Below are 26,554 nucleotides of genomic sequence, written 5' to 3'. Positions count from 1 at the left end.
AATAACAAACAATCATCATCAGCAAAAATTAAAGATAAAAGCACAATACAGCTTGTTAAAAGTTAAACATGCCTATTGTGGTTGAGTGAGAAGTCACTTTTCTAATAAATGCAAACATCATTTTATACATTAAATGAGTACAAAGCGCTTCTCTAGATTACCCTTAATCAGAAACGATCAAAGGACAATATTTGAAAATCACAGATGTATGAGGAGAGCTAAATAATCAAAACTGACCTATAATAATAACAAAATCCTTCAAACTTTGCCTGATGGAGTTGAAACCTGAGTTTCTTTATACTTTCGAAATTAATAAACGTTAATGTTATACATGTACCTGAGAAAAGTATGCAATAAGCATACTACGAAAGGAAAGCTGAGCGAGTAAACGAACCCTACAATCGAAGTACAATAAAAAGATCAATATCAGCAAAAACTGTTTTATGACGGCCATGTAACTTGCGATGACAAGCGATCACGATACTTCCGACGGAAAGCCTTCAACCGTCAAATTCATATAATATGTCTTTTGTAGATCTACATTAACAAATTATCTATTACCTAACACGTCTGCAACACAACACCTAAAGTGCATTATGAATTCTCAAACCATTCAAAGGAAATATGGGATGGTAATCGGATTCAAAGTTGTCAATCATTTATTCTACAACAAAGCTTTACCACAGGCAATGTCTTATACAAGGTCATACTCACTGTGTCACTTGTAACGGAAATATTCAAACAAAGATATCATAGTTATAAATGCTTTTTTTATTAACTGGGAATCGTATAAAACTACATTTTAAAATGTTCTTTTGAAAAGAAATCAATAGTATACAACAAAATATTGAAATTTCAAAAATGGTTTTATTATTATCTTGGGATCGTATAAAACTGCATTTTAAAATGACTTCTTGAAAAGAAATAACTTCATACAATAAAATATTAAAATTACAAAATGGTTTTATTATTATCTGGGAATCGTATAAAACTGCATTTTAAAATGACTTCTTGAAAAGAAATCACTTAATACAATAAAATATTAAAATTACAAAATGGTTTTATTATTATCTGGGAATCGTATAAAACTACATTTCAAAATATGCTCTTGAAAAGAAATCAATATTATGTATATATACAACCAAATATTAAAATTTCAAATGCTTTCATTATTAACTGGGAATCGTATAAAACTTCATTTTAAAATACTTTTTGAAAAAGAAATCAATATTATACAACTAAATAATCCAATTTCAAAAACGTTTTTTTTATTAACTGGGGATCGTATAAAACTGCATTTTGAAATAGTCACTTGAAAAGAAATAAATTTTATGCGACAAAATATTTACTAAAAATTAAAACACTTGTTTTTTTTGTTTTTTGTTTTTTTTTTTAATTTGCCTTATGTATATAAAAACGACAATTTAATGCAAATGTATTGACAAAAGAAAAAAGTGACGATTCAATGGACACAAAAGACTGCATTTCAGACAAAAGGATACACTCTTCTTCGTTGAATTTGATACCATTAAAAGCAGATCTCACATTAAGGTCTAAGAACTGATGTATTTGATGAAATAATTCGGTTGAATAATTTCGAAAAATCTTTTTCATTTATTTACATGATTATTAAAAGTATGATAAAAATGTTCATTGGCAGCACATAGTACATATAAACCTGCTTATAAAACCAAATATTAAAATTAACACCAGAGTCGTCAAAATGGTGCAGACAATCTATACAAGTTAATCTTTGCTGTGTCAAAACAATCTAAAACGATAAAGATAATGAATAAATCAAGCGGGGAACAACATGTGATTTAAAAGAGATGTTATATAATTGCACTTTCATTACTAGGTCTATATTTTGGATAGTGTTGGGAGGGGTCTTCAGGTCAGCTTTCTTTCATTTGAGATCAGTTTTCATTATTCTCGAGGATTTTTGCCTATTTTTATGTATTCTTTATATTTAAGACCCCCTAATTACATTTTGACCTCCAAATATATCACTCTTTAATAATTCTTAAACAAGGTGTTGTCAGATATTTGCAAAGCGTAGTGTGAATACTGGATCTGTATCCCTATCAAATTATTGTCCTATAAGCCAAAATATTGAAGAACCCTAAAACTGATACATGTTATACACACGTTAAAGTGTTGATGAAATCATTAGGGATCAAAATAAATGTCAAACAAGAACACCTTATTTTTCTGCAACTCAGCTCGACATAAAAACACGTTTGAGGACAAATCATTCGACGTTATATCATTGCAATCAATTCTGTATAAGAATACGGGTTGATATGCATAAGGTAGCAATAAACAGTCAGGAAAAAAATTGTAATTTGCCCTTATAAATTTTACCATACCCTTTTCATTGCTTTCTTGCAATATCAAGCTTATTGGTTGTGTCATATTTGTGCATATGTATGTAATCAGAATCTTCCATAGATTTTATATCCAGTATATAAAATGGTAAAATATAATTTCTTTTGGGTGTATCCATGGCAACAATCTGCATTTATTTGTTACAAAATATTGCAAAAAGGGGGGAAAAGATGTCACATATTTCCCCAAAATTTGGTTAAAAGTGGAATTTCAATCGCTTGAGTACCTTTTCTGTAACTGTGTACATATATCATTCAGCAAATCTAATGAAAATCATATGTCTTTCATCTCATTTTTGTTGTAAAATTGCGTCAAACACTTCGTGTAGAAAAAAAGTGTTTGTAAACATTAAATAAATTTCTAGACCGATGGCCGGTCTACCTATTAAAATACGGATTGTCAAACAGAAAATAGCCCATAAAACATGTAAAAAATAATCTTGATGCACTTATTAACCATCTTTGAAAGCTAAATTAGCACTCCGCTGTCTAAAAATTAATTTTATTACACAATAACTTTCATATTTGAAAAATCCACCGGGGCCAAAATGCGAAACTAAACTCCTAACTGTGTATTACTACCTTAAACAACTTAAGGTGGTACCCAACACTTTCACTAAAATTAATTTGGCTCGTTTAATTTTCATAAAATTTTGACAACTTATTTACTTAAAGTTTGACCCTTTTACAAAAATATAAAAAAATCAAAAAATTTGGAACCAAGCGTTTATCAGAAGAATTACACTGGTTATATAGCAGTTTGACAAACACTAATTTTTATCATTGTGAAGCTTTATATTGCCTTCACAAGGCAACGTCATTAAAACGTTTAGCTGATATTACAGAGTTATCTCCCTGTAGTGTTAGGTACCACCTTAAATCAAGATTTGTTCAGAACGGACGAATTTTTCTTCATGTCCTACGATGAATAAGTACTACGATTGGATATCATAACTTAAGTGGTTTTTATGCATATTAACCTATTCGCCTTATAGACTCTGAAGGACTTTTAGTAATCTCGTGTTTCGTACACCAAATGAAAATAACTTTACGTCACTGGATGAATTTCCATTGTGTAAAACATTTTATACCAATCACAACGTTTTGGTGTATGTTTATGAAAATATTACCCAGATAGCATAAGATTATGAGATAGCGAATTGTTTAGTCATATACCTGGATTTTACAAAGAGAAATTCTGTGTCTTGTCTGTATTGTTCCATGCAGACCATCCAAGGTCAGCTGACGTACTGCTCACTGGAGTTATAGGGTTTGGCGAGGGTGTGCGATCTTCATACTCTGTAAAATATAATGTGCATTCAACATGCGTTTATACGATGATATAGGGTTATTGCATGAATATTGGGGAATATTGTCCCGATTAGAATTTTGTGTTGCACGAGCTTGCGAGTGCAATACTAGTATATGTTCTATGAGAGACAATATTCCCCAATATGCATGCAATAACCCTTTTATTGTATAGCAATATAATATTTGAAAGTAAAAATTGGTTTAAAGTAAGATTTTGTCGTTGATGACGTCGTGAATTTTGAAGATTTATTGCACGCTAACTTTTGGTAACTTTCTGTGGGAAATATTATATTACAATGCAATAGATTTAATTACTTAGGACACATAGAGTGGTGGATCCAGTGGGTGAGGGATCCTGGGAGTGTAATTCCCTTTTATTCTGACGATCGATGGTTTAAAACTGGGGCAAATGGTTGGAACCACCCCTCCTTTTTTTCATGGTTGGAACAACTTCCCCCTTTAAAATGACTGCAAGTTCTCGCATTATACATCCTTCAAACTTTAATCCGTCTACATATACTACATTCTATTTTAAGGTTTGTGTTGCTCAGTCTAGCGTTTTGTGGACTGTTACAGTTGCGGTTCTTTTCCGAATGGTAATATCACGGATCTTCAATGAATGTTTTTAAGGGGCGGGTCTTCACCTTTTTTTTTATTATTGTTTACTAGTATCAGCTGCCCCTTTTTTATAATAAGCATCCTCGTGATTAGCGTTTTTTGCGCAGAATACCTATCAGACAATAACAAATCAATACGCAAATCAACTTCGAATATGCAGTATTTTACCGTATCAAACATATCTTTTCATATTTCATACCGTATAAAGGTTACTAAGATTTTCACAAAGCATGACAAATCTTCATTTTCTGTCAATTTGAAACAATTATAAATACGTTAATAATCGTGATAACCTTTTACAGATGTTTTGCACGTGCAAAAACTAAGTCCAAAACGTTAACCAAGTCGTGGTGAAAACGCGTGCTTAGAGGATCTGCATATTTTTTAGATGGACTCGAAACAAAAACTTACAAATATATGAATTAAGCTGGTATGAGTTTCTTTCGCCATCTTAAATTGTAAAAAAACAGAGAACCTAAAGTCCAGATTTTCAATCAACTTAGCATAATTTGAGACAGGAATGCACATAACTAATGTGAATTTTCACTTAAAAGAACAAATTTATAAGATCATATCTTATAAAATAAATTTTACAAGTGAAGATTATTTTTGGTTGATTTTTTAATTGGCATTTTAAGAGGAAGTAACTCTGAAACAGTGCATTTTCTGAAGGAATCTATATGGAATTTTTCTATTTAGTATTTTAGCTGGGAAAAAACGTGCGGTGACCCTATTTTTTGAAAGTATATCAAAGCATTGTCTAATAGTTATCTTTTCGTACTTCATTTGGCTTTTTTTAACTTATTTGGATTCGAGCGTCACTGATGAGTGTTTTTTTGGACGAAACGCGCGTCTGGCGTATTATACTAAATTTAGTCCTGGTATGTATGATGAGTTTATTTTCGTATTTCATTTTACAATTCTATCATTTAGTTTAGCTTCTAATCACATAATGATGTTTTTCCTGTATAATCCATACAAAATGTTTCATTTTTTCACAACCTGTAGCTTGAGAAAATGCGCGTTGACCTATAATTTTTATTATATTTTTGAACATATATCAATATATACTACGTTTTGGCAAAGTATGAACAAATTCTATCATTTGTATTTTAGACTCCCATAGCACCTTAAAATAGAACTTACCATCACTGTCATCTAAGTCATTGTGGAGATCGAACTTTCTACAATGATAATAATTGAAACGTTTTGTATTAACTAGAACTATCTAAATTGTGAACCGAGGTTTGCTATAATTTATGCTATTCAGAGCTGTTCTATCCTAGAACAGATTTGAGCCTGTCTTGATTCTGGAGCTTGAATTAAGAAATTTTATGTCTGTCATATTTGTTTTTTAGTTTGTCGTTTTGTCATGAATATTCATCATGTAGGAGTTTTCCGTTTCCACTGGTTCTAATTTTGACAAGCTTGAACCTTGTCTAGCTTACTACGTTATAGTGTTTGCTCATTATAATATGGTGGACGGTGGCATGTAGTTGATTAAACATACTTCGTTGGAACTCTGTTAGAAAGTTATCTCATTGGCAATCGTAACACATCTGATCTTATATTCAAAACTTCTTACCTATAATTGCTAATCTTGACAATTCAATCATAAAATCGCTTTTTACGATTGTTTTTAAACAATATCTGAAAGTTTTACCTTTCAACAGTTTCGGACAGTTTTATCTTTAAATATTGTCTGAAAGTTCTACCTGGAATAGTTTTAAGGTAGAACTTTTTCATTATCTGTCAGGACATTATAAGATAAGATGTTTCTGACAGTTAAATATTTGTTTGTTTTTGTTCTAATTGAGATTGTGTCACGAAGATGACTGCTGTACCCTTTCATTTTTACAATTTTACCTATTATGTTTGTTTTGTTTACGCATCAATGTAAATATAATGGAACTTAAGGCGACTGTCAAACGAGAGTAAGGTTTAGCGCTAAAAACAAGGTTCACTATACCATTTGAAAATGCCTGTGCCAAGTCAGGAATATGACAGTTGTTGTCCATTCGTTTGATTTGTTTTATCATTTGAATTTGTCATTTGATTAATAGGTACTTTCCTATTTGAATTTTCCTCGTTGTTCAGCATTTTAGTGGTTATACTCTTTATTAGAGAAATTAAACATGTTGACAACTATATCACTTAAAATAGGATAGTACCTTAACTTCTAATGGGCACTTAACTGTCGATATTTAAAGTCTTCTACTTTTATTTCATTGTGTATTTTCATATTATCGATTTAAAAGATTTGATTCCGAAGTACATTTAATTATAATTTTGGACATGTTTACTAGCAACTCTGTGGTAGAACAGAATGTTACTCTGTTAAAATCGAACAGTAGACTTTTATATCACGTAAGAGTAGGTAAAACTATATATACTCCGAAGCAAAAATTCAGTAACATGAAAATAGTCTATCCAAATCATTTTCTGGCGGTGACTTAAGTATTAAAGATTGTGTATAAAAAAATATATATAACAACAAATATACCTGCGCTTTGGTAGTTTACACTCGTTGCAGGAGGAACATATCTTGAAAAACATGTGGGACCTGTAAGCTTCGATAGCAAGGAATATACCGAGCCCGAGTAGGATTATCATCAGAGCTGAGAACCAGGCTACATTGGCTGATGACTCAAAGAATGTCAAGTTTCTGTCAGTTGTCGTTGTTATCGAAGTAGTAGTAGTCGCCTGTATTACAAAATCTACAGTAACGAAATCCCTGTTGACATCTTCATCGTAAGCTCGTAACATAACGGATAAAGTAGTTCCAGCAATAGTGTCATTTACAGCGGTCTTAAGATACAGGTTCCCGGATGTGTCGACTCCAACGTAACCAGAGAACGATCCACTTCTTACATTATACGAAACAACACCTTCGAAAATAATGATTAAGGTATATATATCAAGTTGATGTTATATTCACAAGTATGGAACCGCTTTAGATTTATGTAAGTCTTGTAACAAATATTATACCTTGATAATGCTTTATATGCAGACAAATAGGTACCGTTGATGACTACCAATGGTCGATACATCTGCTACATTAGGCTGTTAGTACCAAAGGTATCAGAAGTCCAGTAGTCAGTAGTTCGGTACTGGCATGAAATTACAGATATTGTTTGAATATAATTTGCTGTTATAGAATTTTTTTAATCATTTGAAATTAATGAATATATCTCCTTCATTTAAGCTGATTTCTTGTCCAAATGTGGCTACAATTTAATTTATTTTTGATTTGATAATCTCTTCATTGTTTACATACAAGTTTTGGTTTTTCCAACCTGTTGGCCTAAACCATCACTTTAAAGACATGTATTGTCAAAATACAAATCTGGTGCAATAGAACTGGTACCGTTGGTGTTATTGTAAGACCTGAAAGAAGCATTACTATTGGTCCAAATAATAGGATGTTTTTTTTCATTCGAACTACAATGTATGGTTGTCTCATTGGCAATCATACCACATCTCCTTATTTTTATATGTTGGAATAAAACATATTCCATACATTGGAATAAAAACCAATTAAACATAAATCATAGTAACAGTTTATAAAAGTTTCCTCCTGTTCTTATGGTATTGGGATATACCTTATAGTTTATAAACAAATTGTAAAGACACATGAAAGTTCTACAGCACTTTGAGTTAAGTGTTTACAGCTGTTTAAACATGTCTCTTTGAAAACGTTTATGCATAGTACTTTGTTAAAACAGGGCCCCGGTTAGCTTCAACTGGTTTTTGAGGTCATTATTTTTTTTTATTTCAGAGCTTATCCGAATTGAAATAAATAAGGTCTATGAATACTCACCATGGGAACCAATATCAGCATCCGTAGCAGTCACCGTCCCCAGAATGGTTCCTATGGTATCATACGGTGACATGTGAAATTCGTAACTGTTTTGTGTAAATTGTGGAGTGTTGTCATTTATTGTATAAATCAGTACTTCAAGCACAGCAGTTGACGTCATTGTACCATCTGTTGCAGTAACGCCACACGTCACAGATGACGCAACAGATGTGTCGTCACGATCATAGTTTATAGAAAGAGTTACCTCCCCTGTGGTTGCATCTATGTTAAAAGTTGGACAATCAACTCCGTATGTCACGGCATCGCCATCTGGATCAGTCACGTCGTACTTTGGTGTTCCAAAGCTTGTTCCTGCCTATAAAATCCACAAAGAGAAAAATATAAAGTTGAAAGAGTTCTCAAAAACGTTCTGTGGTTTTATATTTGCGGTTGAGGGAAAGAGATGAAAAATACTAACAGGGAGCGGGGACAAGCTTAACTTTAAGTCAAATAAAAGGACAACATGTACATCATCACAAAAAATACTTAACCATAAAAAAACAGGAAACCAGTGAAGGAACAGGAAATACATATTTCTTATATTAGTGATAGACTTGGTAAATTTGTTTTCATTGTGTATATCCACTTTGCTACTTGTTAGTCATGGCATTGTCAGTTTGTTTTCGACTTAAGGTGGTACCCAACACTTTCACTAAAATTAATTTGGCTCGTTTAATTTTCATAAAAGTTTGACAAAGTATTTACTTTGACCCTTTGACAAAAACATAAAAAAAATCAAAAAACTTTGAACCAACCATTTTATCAGAAAAATTACACTGGTTATATAGCAGTTTGAAAAACACTAATTTTGATCATTGAAAAGCTTATATTGCCTTCACAACGCAACGTATTTAAAACGTTTAGCTGATATTACAGAGTTATCTCCCTGTAGTGTTAGGTACCACCTTAAGAGTTTGACTATTCATTTTGTATCTTCGCCTCTCTTTTTAGGTGATACTAAAAGGACAGTTAAAATATTACGAAATAAATATAAACAAACTACTTCAAAAACAAAATCAGTCAAAATGAGGTAATTTTAACAGTTTCACTTGCATATCGTGACGTTGATGATGATTCGTTTTTTCAGGAGCACGAGGATTTCATTTTTTTCTTTCGAAATAATAAATTACCGGGTAATAAAACTAGATGTATCGGTACGACAAGTCAAGCTAGCAAAAATAAGCTTACAAAAATACGTTGTTTCTCTAAATTTTCAAAGCCCATATTTTCGGCAAAAACCTGAGGAGCATGACCATCTATAAACTGTAACTAATCATAGTGAACTCACATTCTCAAATTAAGCGCAGTATGTGAAGGCGTTTAATAGAAAGTCCGTATATGGGATTACGGAATGACGAGTATTGGTAAAAGAGTTAATTGAGCGAGTTAAATTACCTTAGCAAGTAAGAATCATAATAAAAACCCTCATCAAAGTTATTTTCCCTCTATTAAATTGTTGTAATCACTCTGTGGAGTTATTTTTTCATGACTTAATGCATACCCTTTTGTTATTATACAAACTGATTAAAAAAATACCACACGTTGCGAGGTCCTACGGAATCTGACTCAGACCTTACCAAGTAAAGTTCAGAAAGGAAATAGGGAATGTGTCAAAGAGAGAACAATCCGACCAAAAAGGAGAGAACAGCCAAAAAGCCACACAGTGCTATAAGGATCAAGCGTAAGGACAAAATGTATAAGGCTATATATTGACAAGTTTAGAGTTCCTGAGTCATACGTCTTAAAACAATTAAAAGTATAAGTTTCGTGGTATGATGTTCCTAAATCTCTCAAACATGACACATTATAGGACTATCTTAATTTTTCTTTTACCGTATCTTCATTTCGCTATCATGGTACATAAACCAGCGGATTTTTTTAAAGATTAGTATTTTTATGTTACGGCATATAAGCACGTACACCTTTAACAGATAGGACTGTTTCAATTGTTGTTGCGTAGTAATAACATTAATCTTACCGCTGCCTCTGGTCCACTCAGAGTGTAAATAGTCTTTGCAAAAGATGGCGCCTCAAAGACGTTAGCAATATTTATCGTTAATGTTTTTGTGTCTGAAGCGGAACCGTCCGATACTGTGACTTCTGCTGTACAAGAACTGAACGACATCGTGTCATAATCAATATTTGTTGTCGTAGATGTACTCACTAAACCAGCTGCAAAACAAAGGCAACAGTAGTATACCGCTGTTTAAAAGTCATCAATCGATTGAGAGAAAACAAATCCCGTATACTAGCTAAAACCGAGGGAAACACGTCAATTGTAAGAGAAAAACAACGAAACAACAAAACATTTTAAGTCCAACATAAAACAAACGAAAATGCAACATACATAGAATCGAACTATTCGATAACAACTGCCATATTCCTGACATGGAACAGGACATTTTAAGAAAATCAACATCATGTTCACTCACAAATTCATTTTAAAGAGTTCGATACTACTTTTCAACAAGTTATTTAACTACCTTGACTACCAATGAGGGTCTTTGACTGTCGTTCTTTAAGTTTAGTGTACTGTAAAAGCGTTGACCGAGGCACATGTTGTATGAAGCGCGAGGAAACGTTCCGTATTTAAAATGAGCGCTCAATAGTTGAACGAATGCAGGATTTTTTTTCTTTTTTATTATTTTGAAAGAGTAACTGATCGAAATACAAAACTTACTTGACGAATCAATAGAGAAGTAATTAGAAGCAGTCGACGGTGTAAATGTTGCTGAATAAGTGTGAACGTCACCAACATCCGGGTCAGTAATGGTGACTTGGTACACAGATGACCCTAATGCACTGTTCTCCAAAACAACGGGAACATATGACTGAATGTTGTTGTCTATAACAGGTGCTGTATTTAAACCTTTAATAAAAGAAATGTTATATAAAATTAAAGACAACAATAATGATATTTGTTTTGCTGAAAATAAAATTGTGTGCTACTGTGTAACAATGTATTATTTTGATAAAAGGTATCACGTGTTTTATAAGACAATTGGAAAGTCTTTTAGTTTCTTGTTCAAGGTTGAAAAGATGGGAAAAGAATGAAATGAGGCACCTATCATACTAGTTTGTGAAACCAAAAAGAAACTCGAAAGGAGTAAGTTCGGTAAGGGCCATGTTTGGCCCCAATTATAAAGTTCATAGTTACAAGCCAATAAATGTAACTATTGTTTTAAGTTGCCTTAAATACATGTGAGAAAGTTAAACAGAACTGTTTTTGTCAAAGTTTAAGTCTAAGACGTTGATTTTCACATCCCAAAAAGGTCAAGATAAAGGATTTTGATGAAATTTGACAAAATGAGCGGGATTTCAACCAAATTATTTTAAAAGAACTTTGTTGTCGACGCATGCGCTCTATCATGTTTCCTGTCCAATAATCTATTGAAATTTACACATTTTCATTGATTTTTTCGTGAAAAATCAATATAAGTGCAACTTGTGACGTCATAATGTAACGTAGAAACGTAAAGTTTTTAACAAAATGGCTTATTTCCTATCAAGTGACTGTATTAGCTATAATTTATTGTGATATTGGTCAATAAATCCGAATTTGAAATTTACGCTAAAAAAGGGGGCCATTTAAGGACCTTACTGAACATACTCCTTTGAAAATGTTTGAATTATTACTCAAGCTAAATACTTAGGCTAGGTGACTTTGAATGATAAATATAAAGGTACAAAATCTACATGAAATATTTCTTACTGGACGCTCACAAACAACGATTAAATGAAAATGTTAAGTGGGGGTATTGTTTTTCTTCATTTTGTGAAATGAATTTTATACAGTATTGTGATTAAATGAAAACAAATCTCACTAACAATATTTCAGCTTTAAAATGAGTTAAAGATTATAAAAACCAATTGAGTAATTTAGGAGAAACTAATATTTAAGAATCTGACTGTAGTGCCAGCAATATATAGAAACGTCGCACGATACTGGTGTCACCTAACGTTACACACTCAAAGACGTAAGCCAAAATAAAAACGTTGGAATGCATGTTGTTCAGATGGGTTTTTACAATAAATTTTAAAGGATTGGTTTTTTTTCCTAAGAAAGGATTAATTGTTTTTTCTTAGATAAAAGATGTTAAGCTTTAGTTTTATTAACAAATTAAAAATAAAAAAGTAACTTGAATTGAAACCATTTGTTTTATATACATTTTAATTATAAAGGCAATCGATTACTTTTTTTTTATGGATTTATGGATAAACTATGCACTGTAAATGCAGTCATCTTTGCACTCCAGAATGTCAAGGCGAAAGGACTACGGCATATCTAGCATGTCAGTTCTGCACAAATATATGCAAGGGAATTAGCGGGAACAATTATTATTGCTGTTTTTTTTTCTATTAATTTGTATTATAATAGCGGATCCGACTATTAAAGTCCGGAAAACACTTCAGTTCCGCGAGAAAATCTCTCCCAACCCCTTCTCTATGAATCGGTAGAGCTTCAACATTCATTAAACATTAATTTTAAAGTTTTCGTATTAAGCAACAAAATAAAATAGCCGTATTCCAAATCTTCTGTGAAAACCGCAATAATGACAATTAGACGGAACGTTAGAAGTATATTTTATTAAATAACGTCAAATTCGTATGTGGGGACATTGTATCGGACATTTTAGTTTAATCTGATATCTCGTATATTAGATTTAATTTATGGGAATTTAATATCAAAATAGAGATAATTTTTTGTACTTTTATCAATTATATTTTTTTTATGTAGCGAATGGCACTGTATTAAATAAACATCATGAAAAAACAGAAAACGTAACCCTACGTTTAATTTGGTTTGAAGGGGACAAAATGTCGGACATTGCTATTCAACTCGAATAATAAGAATTTATTTTAAAAATTCCTGAATATTGCATGAGGCGAAAGTGTGATCTTTGTACAAAATACTAGTATAAGAATTATTTACTTTCGACATGTGGATTGCTCTGGAATTCCCTTTTTGGGGACAATTTAACAAAAATTACGGCAACCTTTCGTGCATGGGACACATAATTTGTATCATCTTGATCCCTTTTTTTTATATTTCCGTCTTTTCGAGAGAAAAAAATCGACATTACGTCATCGCCCAATTATGAATTGCTTGTTCTAGACAAACTTTTATATCGTTTGGTAATAAAATTTATATGTTTTTTACGGAATTCAGAATTTCACAAAACTAAAAGTGTAACGCGGGACAAGGAAATAATATTGCAAAATAAAGGTTTATATTGAGTTTTAATTAATGAAAATGGTCTGTTACATATACAAAATTGCAATAATCTTAAAGAAGAGTTTAAAAGCTTTAAAATGATATACAACACTTTATAATATCATTTTTTATGTTTAAAAATTAATAAGATGAATGTGTCTTGTCCGTGATTTTACCAAAGTAACACCAGTAGCGTGCGACGTTTCATAGTATACTTTAAGGCATCTGTAACAGAGAGACAATGGCAGCAGATAATGCTTAACTGAAGTCTGCTGGTCCAGAAAGCACGTTGGAGTAGGGATTTGTATGTCTCGTGCACTACTTATACTAACCTGTGACGGTTACAGTCAAAGAACGCGGTCCTATTTGATTGTTATGACTGTCCGCCACTGTAATTCTTAAATCATAGCTTCCTACGCTGTAACCAAGGAAACCACTCGTAGTAACTATCTCTCCAGCTGAAATAGCATTTCAAATCAAATATCTAAAGCTAATACTGTGAAAGTACTTTTATTCGTGGGGTACCAATTTTCGTGGTTTTCGTGGATGACTCTATCCACGAATTTAAGTGTCCAACGAAATAAAGCAACCATTGTCCAAATTGAGACATGGAAAGATCCCCATCGGTAGGTTTGACTACTGATATGATCTAGATAATATATTAAATAACGCAAAATCTTAGAATACTTTAATAGCAGTCACAGAACTACAATTGCATGCAGGATTATACCCATTTAATCTTTTATAACCTAAATTGTACAACTTTTGATCTTTTTATTCTCATAAAAAATATTTTTGATCGATGAAAGTCAGATTTCCGGTATTGATATGCTAGTATGATAAAGTGTTCATTTTAATTCTCATAATTCTCGTACATATGGGAAATAATAATTTCATGCTGGGCTTGATTTTGGTAAGAATTATTTGACAACTCAAGATACGTTTATAGCATTTGTTTATGTTACTGTTTTCTTCAGGTGCCATGTTTATGGCCTAATTAACACCTTTGATGGTCTCACTTTACCATGGGTTAATTAGTGTTATCACTACGATTTACACGGGTCTATGTTTACTTTGCAATTACCCTCAATCCAGACTATTTGTAACCTTCTTTCTAAAAGCTTTAATTTTTCAATATTTTTTTTTTTAGAAAACTAAAATCCACGAATTTAAAAACCCACGAACATGTAAATATTGCTCAAACCACGAAAATTGATACCCACGAATTAAAGTACTTTCACAGTAATACAAATTTTAAAAAGATCCAATAAAAGCAAAATTTAATGAGTTATATTTTTGGGGTAACTAGGAAATTAATCTTGTGACACAGTACAAAGAACGACAACTCTTAACATTTGCTTTCTTTGTTATTCATTGCATATTACACTTTATTTCAGTCTGTTCGGTGTCCATCTCATGAAATCAATAAACCTTGTGAATTCGTCAATATCAAATATTTTCGTTATGTTACGTCATAGGATAACCAATTATAACACGACGAAAGCCATATAAGGAGCTGGATCTGCTGCTTATCCTTCTTTAACATCTGGGGTCACCCCAAGTGTGTGGTGGGGTTCATATTGCTCAGCCTGTTGTGTTTTGTGAGCTATTGTTTGTCTTTTTGTCTTTTTCTTTTTTATTCATTGCGTTGTCAGTTATTGTCGACTAATGAGTTATGGTTATCCCTTTGATATATTTCGCCTATTTTTTTTTTAGATGAAAAGCTACTTTTAAAGAGATGTTTTATTTAATGAAAGAGAGACAAAGGACACCTAGGAATTATTCGACCTCATAAATCAAATACAAACTGACATCGCCATGGAAAAAAACAAAAACGGAAAAAAAGTACTTAAATAGTGCATGCTATTAACAAAAGGGAATGAATTCCTATGAACGACTGAAAGGATGTAAAAATGGGAATCAGTAAACATCGGGCGTAGCGAATGTTATTTGTTCCGAATCGGAAGACCTCGGTCTCAGACGGGAATTAGTTTTAAGCATTAACACCCGTTGCTTATATTATCACGTGTAGCTTTTTATAATAATAATCATTAAGAATACTTACAATCGAAAATTTCATATGGACATGTTGCAATAATACTAAGAACATAACAGTCCATTGTAAACGTCAGCTGATCATTTTCTGGGTCCGTTGCTAAAGCTGTGAAGACCAAGGTACCAGTCGATGTTGTAGAAGTATCTAAGGTTGTGTAGTCTGTCAAAATAATAATAGTTACCACATAAATCTGGCTTAAAAGTTATAAAAAATAAAACAACTCTGTTGTTTTGAACTTCTCCTGCGGTATTAACAAACCTACCATTGGCTAGGACGAACAACACGCACACAAATACAACAAACCATTTAACTATGCAAACAGGTCTACGCTGATATTTTAAATCAATATTTCTTTGTTGTCTATTTCTTTTTACTAGCAAACTACAACATTATGTTGATTCGAACACCATTGATTAAAACTATAAAGGTTTGATACATGTAGGGTAGAAGGGCGTGTACTCATTATGTAGATTTGGTATGAAAAATAATATTGCTCAATTAAGGGGTTTGATAAGGTAGTTGGCATTGACTCACTACAGAGATTTGATATAGCAGAAGGGTATTTACTCACTATGAAGGTTAGATTTTGTAGAAGAGTATTTACTTACTATGAAGGTTAGATTTTGTAGAAGGGTATTTACTCACTATGAAGGTTAGATTTTGTAGAAGGGTATTTACTCACTATGAAGGTTAGATTTTGTAGAAGGGTATTTACTTACTATGTAGATTAGATTTTGTAGTAGGGTATTTACTTACTATGTAGATTAGATTTTGTAGAAGGGTATTTACTCACTATGAAGGTTAGATTTTGTAGAAGGATATTTACTTACTATGAAGGTTATATTTTGTAGAAGGGTATTTACTCACTATGAAGGTTAGATTTTGTAGAAGGGTATTTACTTACTATGTAGATTAGATTTTGTAGTAGGGTATTTACTTACTATGTAGATTAGATTTTGTAGTAAGGTATTTACTCACTATGAAGGTTAGATTTTGTAGTAGGGTATTTACTTACTATGTAGATTAGATTTTGTAGTAGGGTATTTACTCACTATGAAGGTTAGATTTTGTAGAAGGGTATTTACTTACTATGTAGATTAGATTTTGTAGAAGGGTATTTACTTACTATGTAGATTAGATTTTGTAGAAGGGTATTTACTTACTATGAAGGTTAGATTTTGTAGAAGGGTATTTACTCACTATGTAGATTAGATTTTGTAGAAGGGTATTTACTTACTATGTAGATTAGATATGGTAGAAGGGTATTTACTTACTATGTAGATTAGATATGGTAGAAGGGTATTTACTTACTATGTAGATTAGATATGGTAGAAGGGTATTTACTTACTATGTAGATTAGATATGGTAGAAGGGTATTTACTTACTATGTAGATTAGATATGGTAGAAGGGTATTTACTTACTATGTAGATTAGATATGGTAGAAGGGTATTTACTTACTATGAAGGTTAGATTTTGTAGAAGGGTATTTACTCATTATGTAGATTAGATTTTGTAGAAGGGTATTTACTTACTATGTAGATATGGTAGAAGGGTATTTACTTACTATGTAGATTAGATTTTGTAGTAGGGTATTTACTTACTATGTAGATTAGATTTTGTAGTAGGGTATTTACTTACTATGTAGATTAGATATGGTAGAAGGGTATTTACTTACTATGTAGATTAGATATGGTAGAAGGGTATTTACTCACTGTGTAGATTATATATGGTAGAAGGGTATTTACTTACTATGTAGATTAGATTTTGTAGTAGGGTATTTACTTACTATGTAGATTAGATTTTGTAGTAGGGTATTTACTTACTATGTAGATTAGATATGGTAGGAGATTTGTTTTTGTCAATGTTAACTGTAAAGGTGTCTTGAGTTGTGCTCACTCCATCCGTACACTCCACAACCAGACTATACGTAGACTTAGTGTTGAAATCTAAGTTTGGCATTGCTTTCAGATACACTCCATATTCTACAAAAACAGTATATATTCTGTAAAATGAAGCTGTACATCAATTGATATGGAACATATAAACAATGCATGCAGAGGCGGATTTAGGGGGGGGGCCAGGGCCTGCTCCCCCCTTTTTGGGAAAAAAGTTGGTTGCTTATATAGGGAATCATTGAAGCGTGACTGGAGCGGGCCAGTCAGTGGGCCCCCACTTATGAAAATTTCTGAATCCGCCATTGGCATGTTTGAAAGAACATAAGGTTAACTTTGGAAAGTATATGCTTCATGATTCCGCGGTAAGTTTTCAGATCAATTGTTCAAATAGATTTAATTCATTTTCTCTCAAGCATCTTTTTCAAAGCCAGTACAGCAATATTTTTCAAATTGATTTTTGGTTTCAATTTTAAACAGTTGTCCATAGTATTGTATAAGAAAATATCTAATCATACTCTATACGATGGAGAGTTGTCTCATTGGCAACCATACCCCTTCTTGTTTTTGTATAAAAGTGTGGTCAATACTACCCATGGCCAACATAGAAACATATATTTGAATTCAAAGAAAAGAAATCCATTTTGTGGTATTACAAAAATATAAAAAAAAGGTCTCTTTGTATAAATCAACAGTACAAAAAAATCTCTATTTCATAAGATTTACTTACTTGCTGTGCTCGGGTCCAATTTCACCCAGAATTCGGTTTGAGAAGGGTTCAGGTCACATGTTGGGGTTTGACCCGCTGTAACCCCTGACAAGGTCATCAATGTTAGCTGGACTTCATCAGTTGCATCTTCAGATATTAATTTTGTAATTATTCCATCACTGAAGTTTATTATCAGAGCTGTAGAAACGAAAGAAAAGAAAAGTATTACAATACAAGTTTAATATGTTGTTACACTAAGTCAATATTTGTGGGTTTTGTAACCCCAGATGAGGACATGTGAAAAGTCTGGATTAACCATCAATGTAACTCCATAAAAGCAGGGGAATCCGCCTCTGATGCACTAAATATATTATGCGAGATATACCAAATTAAAGGCCCGAAAGCATTTAGAATCTTATTAAATAAAGTCGACAAAAGGTTTTGATTTATCATAAGTCAATACACATAGTTGGTATTTGTAATGAAAACTCGTAGATTTTATCTTATCGTGCATGAACATTTGTCACATGTGGAGCAGGATCTGCTTGCCCTTCCGTAGAACCTGAGATCACCCCCAGTTTTTGGTGGGGTTTGTGTTGCTTAGTCTTTAGTTTTCTATGTCGTGTCGTGTGGACTATTTTTTGTCTGTTTGTTTTTCATTTTTTAGCCATTTTGTTTTCGATCTATGAGTTTGACTGTCCCTCTGGTATCTTTCGCCCCTCTTTTACCATAAATGGAAACAACCAAGAATACAACGAGCAGGGATAGTGGAACAGGTGATTTGCGTGTTGCTATCTTCATGCAGTGGTAAATATTTCATATATATCTCGAATAAAATCAGATTACACATGAATACATTCATTCGCTTCTCCTGGTTGGTCGACCGATTTGAAGGACTGGGAAATTCTTATGCCACTTTGAAATAAGAAACTATGTAAGACATATTGCCAGAAAAGTTGTTTTCCAACTGGCCACCTCAGAGTGTTGCTATGAAGATTCTTAAGCGTGTAGAAAGCATGGCACTCGTCTTAGACGAGGTGTCGGAGTTTGACGTCCCCCACATTCCGATCGGACGTGGTTGCGTACATTGTATATATACATCCCGCAAACAAAACATGGGTTAAGGAGGACAGTTCTCTAAATCTGTGAAAAAAAAAGATTAACGGGACCATCACTTGTTATTACCCAATATGTAATCAAAGGTAAATATGTTTTTCAATGACATACAGGTGCATTTTTTTGTCTTCAAATATTTTTTTTTAACTAACCCTTAAATTTGAATAATTATTTTTCACTTTCCTTTAGAAACATCAAGGACGAGTATTTCATGGCTATTGGTGGTGTTGAAACGTACACATGGTAAATAAAATGCTAGCACATAATGCTATAGTTAAAATTTGAAGAAACAAACATGTGTTTTGAATTATCGTTAAAATTGTATCCAACACTTTGACTAAACCAGATTTTGATCGTTTAATATTCGTAACTTTTCCAACAAAGATATAAATATTTCAAAAATTTAAACACCGGAATAATTTCATTTGATATATATTAAGCAGTTGTGAAGTCACTTGAATGTGTATACATCCTTTTGCTTTTAAGAAACATTTAGAGAACGGTGTTATTTAACGTAGACTATTATAAAAGAGAAGCGATTGTAGACATTTCGTATAGAGCGTTAAGAAGGATATTATGAGTTATCATGCTTTGACCCAACTAACATGATTATTTAGACGGTGTCGATAATTGTTGAACGGTGAAACCCGATTGTATACAGTCAGCCAAAAGTTAAGCACCACCTACTTTTATTGCATCGATTTTTTTCAAATTTAAAAAATCAATTGTTCCTCGAAAAATAGAAAACAATCATATAGCAATTTTGCTAATGTATACCATAAACAAACCACAAATATAATTTTGGTCACTTATGAAGGTTCTATGCATATAGGTTTTTCGTTCATAGAAATAGTGTAAATTACACAATTAAGAAATGGAATTTAAGTTTCACTGTGATTTTATTTTTTTACAACAATTAATCACCCAATACCATTAAAATTTTCTACACATAATCTTTGGTATGTTTGGCAAATTTAATGTCAATATTTGAGTCAATAGCATGTGTAACAACCTCATTTCCGGTACAGTTTCATAACACGACCTATCTTTCTCGGTACAAGCCTTCAAAACTTTAGTTGAGGAAATCTGTTGCATTAAACAACAAATGCCACTTTTAAATCGACAAACTTTTGTAAAGGTGAATCTCTGCGATTGAGATTTCCGACAATGGCATCTCAGACATGTTTGATAGGGTTCATGCATGGAGTCAAGGAAGGCCAAAAATTAGTGTAAATGGCTGGTTGCTCTTTAGACTCGGTTAAAATTCTTGCCCTGCGTGGTATAGCGTTGTCATTCAGGTACAAGTGTCTTGACAATGTTGACGCAAGTGGGGGATTACTAAAATGACGGACTACAATATGTTAAGGTCCCAAATCTCTGTATGTCTGTCCGTTTATGTTAGCCTGCAGAATATGCATACCCAGCTTATAACGGTATAAGAAGCAACCCCGTACTGGAACACAACCAGCAATGCATGCAGTCCTTGTGCAAATATTGTTTTTGGTCATAGGCCGTTTTTTTCCCCTGCGAAATTCGTATTATGGCGTCTTCTGGCAGTAAAGGAAACTGACTCCCATCTGACCAATGAGTGTTTTGTCAGGTTCTTATGTTCAAGCATAGATGTTCATTATCCCATTTAAACCTGACGGTAGAGTGTCTGCTTGAAGGTACAGGTCTCTATACACCACGACGTGCTCTTCGTTTGACTCTATAAAGTCGACGGACCAATGTACGAACACTTACACGACCACCTGGAGAAACAGTGTATTTATAAACGCACATATGACCTTTGATAAAAGGTTGGTTGACTGCTTTATCGGAGTGCAATCTTTTTGGTCGTAATGAATTTTTTTAGTGTATGTTAAAGGTAATTCATAACACCAAACATTAATATTTTTTTTGCAATAGTTAAAAAAATATTGCCAGTTATATTTCGGTGGTGCTTAACTTTTTGCGGACTGTATATATTTCGCTTCTTGTTCAGAGAAATAAGAAGCAGTATCGGTTAAAACTTACAAATTCATTGTTAACTTTTAAATTGGAAAACCCTGAGGGAATCGAAAGAAGAGCATGGTTGTGCTTGCATCATTTGACATGAAAATAAAGACAGATTACATTTGACATGAAAATAAAGACAGATTACATTTGACATGAAAATAATGACAGATTACATTTGACATGAAAATAAAGACAAATTAAGCCACTTTCTGTTGTCTTTAATTTATAACACAAAAATTTTCCATAAACGTTCGGTCGATAAAAACTCGTTCTTACTCACCATAAGGAATCAGAACGTGCACATATTGATTGATTGATTGTTGGTTGCTTAACGTCCATTGGTAAATATTTCACGCATGTTCAGGACAAAGAAAATGCATACAAATACACTGGCTAATCCATAAACTTATATTATTTTATTCACGATGGACTTAATTGAATATGTACATACCAATACACATAATTACTAAAAACAGATAATAGAAATTCAATTAGTATTATGTATGTACAAAATAAAGATCTCCATCCTTTTCTGTACTGCTTAATGGCCCGATACTGATTGCAGTGAGTATACATAATTTAATTGCCAGCCTATAACCAAGCGTTTGTCGCGGATTGTTGTTTTCCATGATAAGGTGGTACATGTACCAAACACCTTGACTAACATTAATATGGCTCGTTTAATTTTTATTATATGTTGACAAAAATATTTGCTTTGACCCTTTGACAAATAATAAAAATTTCAAAAAACACTTTATCAGATAATTTTCATTGGATATACAGCAGTTTGACAAGCACACATTTTGATCATTGAGAAGCTTGATATTTCCTTATAAGAATATAATGTGATTAAACAGTTCAGCTGATTTTTACAGAGTTATCTCTCTGTAGTGTTATGTACCACCTTCGTGACCTTGATTAAATGATAAGATGTGTCAGGCTTTTAACCAACTGAGGTTTTTTCAGATTTTGTCATCCCATGGTCTTTTTATAACTAAATATACGGTATTGCTCATTGTTGAAGGTCGTATGGTGTCATGTCTTTGTAATTTGCTATTTGTTCGTTTTTGAATGTTTTATCATTAATGCCAATCATACCTTATCACCTTGTTTTATTGACAATATAATATATAATTAAAAAATTAATTATCTTAAAATGCGTTCAGAAAGATGTTTTTTTTCTCTTGATTTTTTTGTTGTTGATTTTTGTTGTTGATTTTTTGGTTTTTCAAAACTGTATAGATATGGCTAGTTTTTGAAGACCGTACGATGATGTAGTTATTCACATACTTTTTCGTTAGTCTATCATGGTTGATATTTGTTTCCTGTCTAACAATGCCACATCTCCTTATTTTTACTTACCTAACCAAATTGCAGTTTAGTTTAAGTATAATTTTTAAAATATGTTCAATAATCGAATGTAATTCTTGAATAAAACGAGTTCAAATGAACTAACGAAACAAATGTATATTTAAGTTTAAATTTTGATTGTGATTTATGTTGATGTTCTACCATTATATCAATTTCATATACACTTTGTTACTTTGATATATTTTATGAACAAAACAGTGAATTTTATATAGAATTGAAAAGACTTTTGAATTAGTTTAATACCTTCATGTACATAAACTTATATTTATATTTATTCTGTTCATGTATTCAATGACATATATCAAAGTTAAAGAGTTTCGACGACGATAACAAGGGAACAAAGAACTGAAATACAATGGCTTGTTGGATATCACTTGGAACTGTTTTACCCTTTGGTAAGATGCATATACAAATATTTACCATTGACAAATCAAATACCAAATGTTTAGAATAGGTAAACCTGACCAAGTACGATTATCAAATCAAATAATTTAAAAGTTTAACATGCATTTAAAAAAGATAGCTATCTTTGCATGTGGTTCTAGCTCGGGTATTTTTTTGTGAGAAAAAGAGTTTTCTTTGAAACTGTTTATGATGTCAAGTACATTTCACGGAACTTGAATTGGTTGACTTTTGTAATACAAACACTAATATTAATAAAAATATGTTTATTGATACAGTCATGTCAAGAATGTTTGATAATTATATTGAAGAATGGAAAAGTATTGTTAGTTCATCCTCTTCCAGACGGGGAAATGGGCGTAATAAATTGAGAAGCTATAATATTTTTAAGCAGGAGTATGTTGTTGAAAACTACTCCTGTCAATTCCATTTTTGTGTGTGTAGTGGGTTTTTTTGTTGCTTTTTTTTTTTTTTTTTTTTGATGTTGTGCATGTATCGTTTTTGTGTCATGGATAGATACACCATGTCCTTTGTGTGTGGTTTTTTTTTTTTTTTTTTTTTTTTTTTTATCATTTTCATATTTATACACATATCGAATAGAAAGTCCAATAAAGGTTTGACACCTTTTAGTACGTTCACAAATTGTCAACAGTTAGCTCATTTTTCTTCATTAAGAGTTGTTAGGGTTACATAAAAATAATCCACGTAGCTTTCATGTACTTTTTCGTCCTTTGAATTTGTGAGTAGTCGTTTTGTTAATTATCATTCCACGTTTCCTTATCTATTGCTTGACATATGTCATATTCTGAAAACCTATTAGGTATCAATATAGAGTGCATGTGTAAGGTCGCTGATTCGATTATCGTCTTTGTTTATTCAAAAATTTTAGTTTATGCTCCAGCTTCGCTATGAATACGCTATATGAGCGTAAGAGCACATATTTATCAGCTTAGCGTCAGACAAATATAAATAAAGATAAGGAGATGTGGTATGATTGTCAATGGGACAACTATCCACCAAAGTTCAAATAAAGTGGATGTAAGCAATAATTATAGATAGCTGTACGGCCTTCAACAATGAGATAAAACCATACTGTATGGTCGGTAATAAAAGGCCCCGACATGGAAAATTTGAAAAGTTCAATCGAGAAAACTAACGGCCTAATTTATAACAAAACAATTAACGAAGAACAAAAATGACAGTCATGAAATAACGACAAGGATTTGTTTGAGTAGGATGATATATTATTTTGATGATTGAGTGCAAGTTGTGGATATCAAGTTTAAAGTACATGTACATCTATAATACTAAAATTACGAGGTCCAATTTATCAGCCGTCATCACGTAAAAACGACGAATCAAAGAATTCAGCTTTATATATAACTTATATAGTACAAAGGTGTAGATTAAAAATTACACCACTCCAGGCCCTTTTGTTTTCCACGTAATTAATATTGCCAATAATTAAGAAGTTCCGGGTCAGGTCCGATACCGATATCAATATCAATATTATATTCACCTGTTACCTATTACCTTATCTGTACGTTCGGCATCTAACAGGTGCACCACCAAACGGTGTATTTAGGATTATGCTATATACACGGATCATAATCACAGGGTTGACACTACTAAATTCAATCATTGTCAAATTGTTACCTATTGTAGTATTTTAATAAGTAAGACTTTCTAAGATAACAATACGAATACTAAAAATCTGGACTAAAAATAAGGTGTATATAGGAACCGTTTTCAATTTGTTAGCGGGCATGACATAAAACAGTGAATCAAAGAATTCAACTTTATTTATAACTAACATAGGATAATGCTGTTGATTCCAGGACCTTTTGTTATCCAAATAATTAATGTTACCAATAATTGATAAGTTCCAGTTCGACGGGTTCAAACAGAAAGATTTGAAAGCAGTGAAAACTGTGTATCTTATAATCGGCATGACTTTATCAGATAAAAAAATAATACTAAAATAAGGCTTGCGCATAGTTATATACTTTAATTCAGTCACGGACCCGCGATATCACGGGTGTGTTCTAGTATAATATAGTATGTCGTATAGTACGGTATATTCAGCAACATTCATGTGTCATCGTTTTCAATTTACATGAAATATATGTCGCTGGACGTTTAGTCGCCATTAACCCATATGTTTATAAACTTTCAACACGAGACGCCAGATACAAGGGTGGCAATTTGTTTTTCAATTTTCATTTAGATTTCATTATGAGTTAGTACTACATGTATGCATTACTATGAATGTGTACATGTATTAGCGCAACATCATTTTTTTGCTGTAATCTTTGCGGGTTTATTTTTTTTAAACATGTTGCGGTATATCGCAAACATGTGGGTAAATTCACAATAATTTGCGTAAATTCACAATAATTTGCGTAGATTCACAATAATTCGCGTAGATTCACAATATTTTGCGTTAATTCACAACTTTACTCAGCAAATTACGTTTTGCATTATTTTGCTATCTGCGTAATTTCGGAAAGTTTGGGTTGTGTTAATTTATAGTTTCTTTAACTGAGTCCAGTGTTTTAAGTTTTCTTCTCTCACCCTTAACTTTTTTTAACCAGAAAAAAACAAAACCCTATTTGTTTTTTTCGCAATATTATCAAAACCCAACAACTCATATCAACAAAAAATATCTTGTTTTTTTTTGCTTTGTATTTTCTTATTTTACGGAAACATTATAATTATTGTGATTTTTGTTTATAAAATTTAGCTTATAGTTTTTATTTAGTCGAAAGTGTAATGCTTATTATTGCGTCTTCTATACTTCATTAATCAAAATGTATATAATAACAAATTTCAATATTTCATATTATTTTTTTTATATAACATATACAACTTTTAGAAGAGTTTATTATTCATACAAAATATGGGGAAATATCTAACTTATATACAACACGAATCTTGATTTCTAAATTATTAATTTCAATTTAACGTTACTTAATAAAACTTATTTTTAATATATTAGAAAAAGTTTAAACCACATTTACTACTTACCAAAAACGGTGGATGGAAATAAAAGTAACAAAAATGATAAAAAAATATGTCCGTTCATTTTTTTCATCAAGGTATTCACAACTTAAGCAAAACTATTAATTTCTCACAAAATTTGATTTAACCTAGTAAAATACCAAGTTACCATACTACGTCACATGACCGCTTTATGAAATTATTGTTTAATATGTAAATATTTTTTTCTATATTTCAAAAGCAAAGATTTTTCGACTAGTTATGAATTACAATACATAATACAATAACCTTCTGTCTTGTATATTATATACCTAGCTAACAGTTGTTCATTTATTGACAAAGCGCGATCATTTTTTGATTACTATAACATTATTTGATTTGAGTAAGCAAATTCAGATAAGAAATTAAATAACTGTAAACATAGGTTTTCTATTAAATGTACATGTATACATTTGAATGTATTGAGACAAGAATATAATGATAAACGTCAAAATCCAATTGAACAAGACAGTATTCTATTCTTTGATCTTTATATATAATAGAAAACAATTTCACAATTTCACAAATTTCACAAATTTCTAAAGATATTTTAGAAATATGACGTTGGACAGGTTTTTAA

At 31.9% G+C, this 26,554-nt stretch overlaps 1 protein-coding gene across 1 annotated transcript; it reads right to left on the bottom strand.

Moving 5' to 3' along the window:
• Positions 1-750: 750 nt before the first annotated feature.
• Positions 751-26,070, bottom strand: LOC143053930 (protocadherin Fat 1-like). Its single transcript, XM_076226734.1, has 12 exons — positions 25,963-26,070; positions 18,070-18,246; positions 17,271-17,429; positions 15,456-15,605; positions 13,723-13,848; positions 10,856-11,044; positions 10,154-10,347; positions 8,137-8,491; positions 6,820-7,204; positions 5,463-5,500; positions 3,564-3,686; positions 751-1,771 (listed from the first exon to the last, which is right to left on the bottom strand). Exons 1-11 carry the CDS (start codon positions 26,027-26,029, stop codon positions 3,571-3,573), a joined length of 1,956 nt encoding a protein of 651 aa, XP_076082849.1. The 5' UTR covers positions 26,030-26,070; the 3' UTR covers positions 751-1,771; positions 3,564-3,570.
• Positions 26,071-26,554: the final 484 nt, after the last annotated feature.

This window comes from Mytilus galloprovincialis, chromosome 12, assembly GCF_965363235.1.
Source record: "Mytilus galloprovincialis chromosome 12, xbMytGall1.hap1.1, whole genome shotgun sequence".
Lineage (NCBI taxonomy): Eukaryota > Metazoa > Mollusca > Bivalvia > Mytilida > Mytilidae > Mytilus > Mytilus galloprovincialis.
The sequence above is the reverse complement of the archived record's forward strand: the minus strand, read 5'-3'. Positions and strand labels throughout refer to the sequence as shown.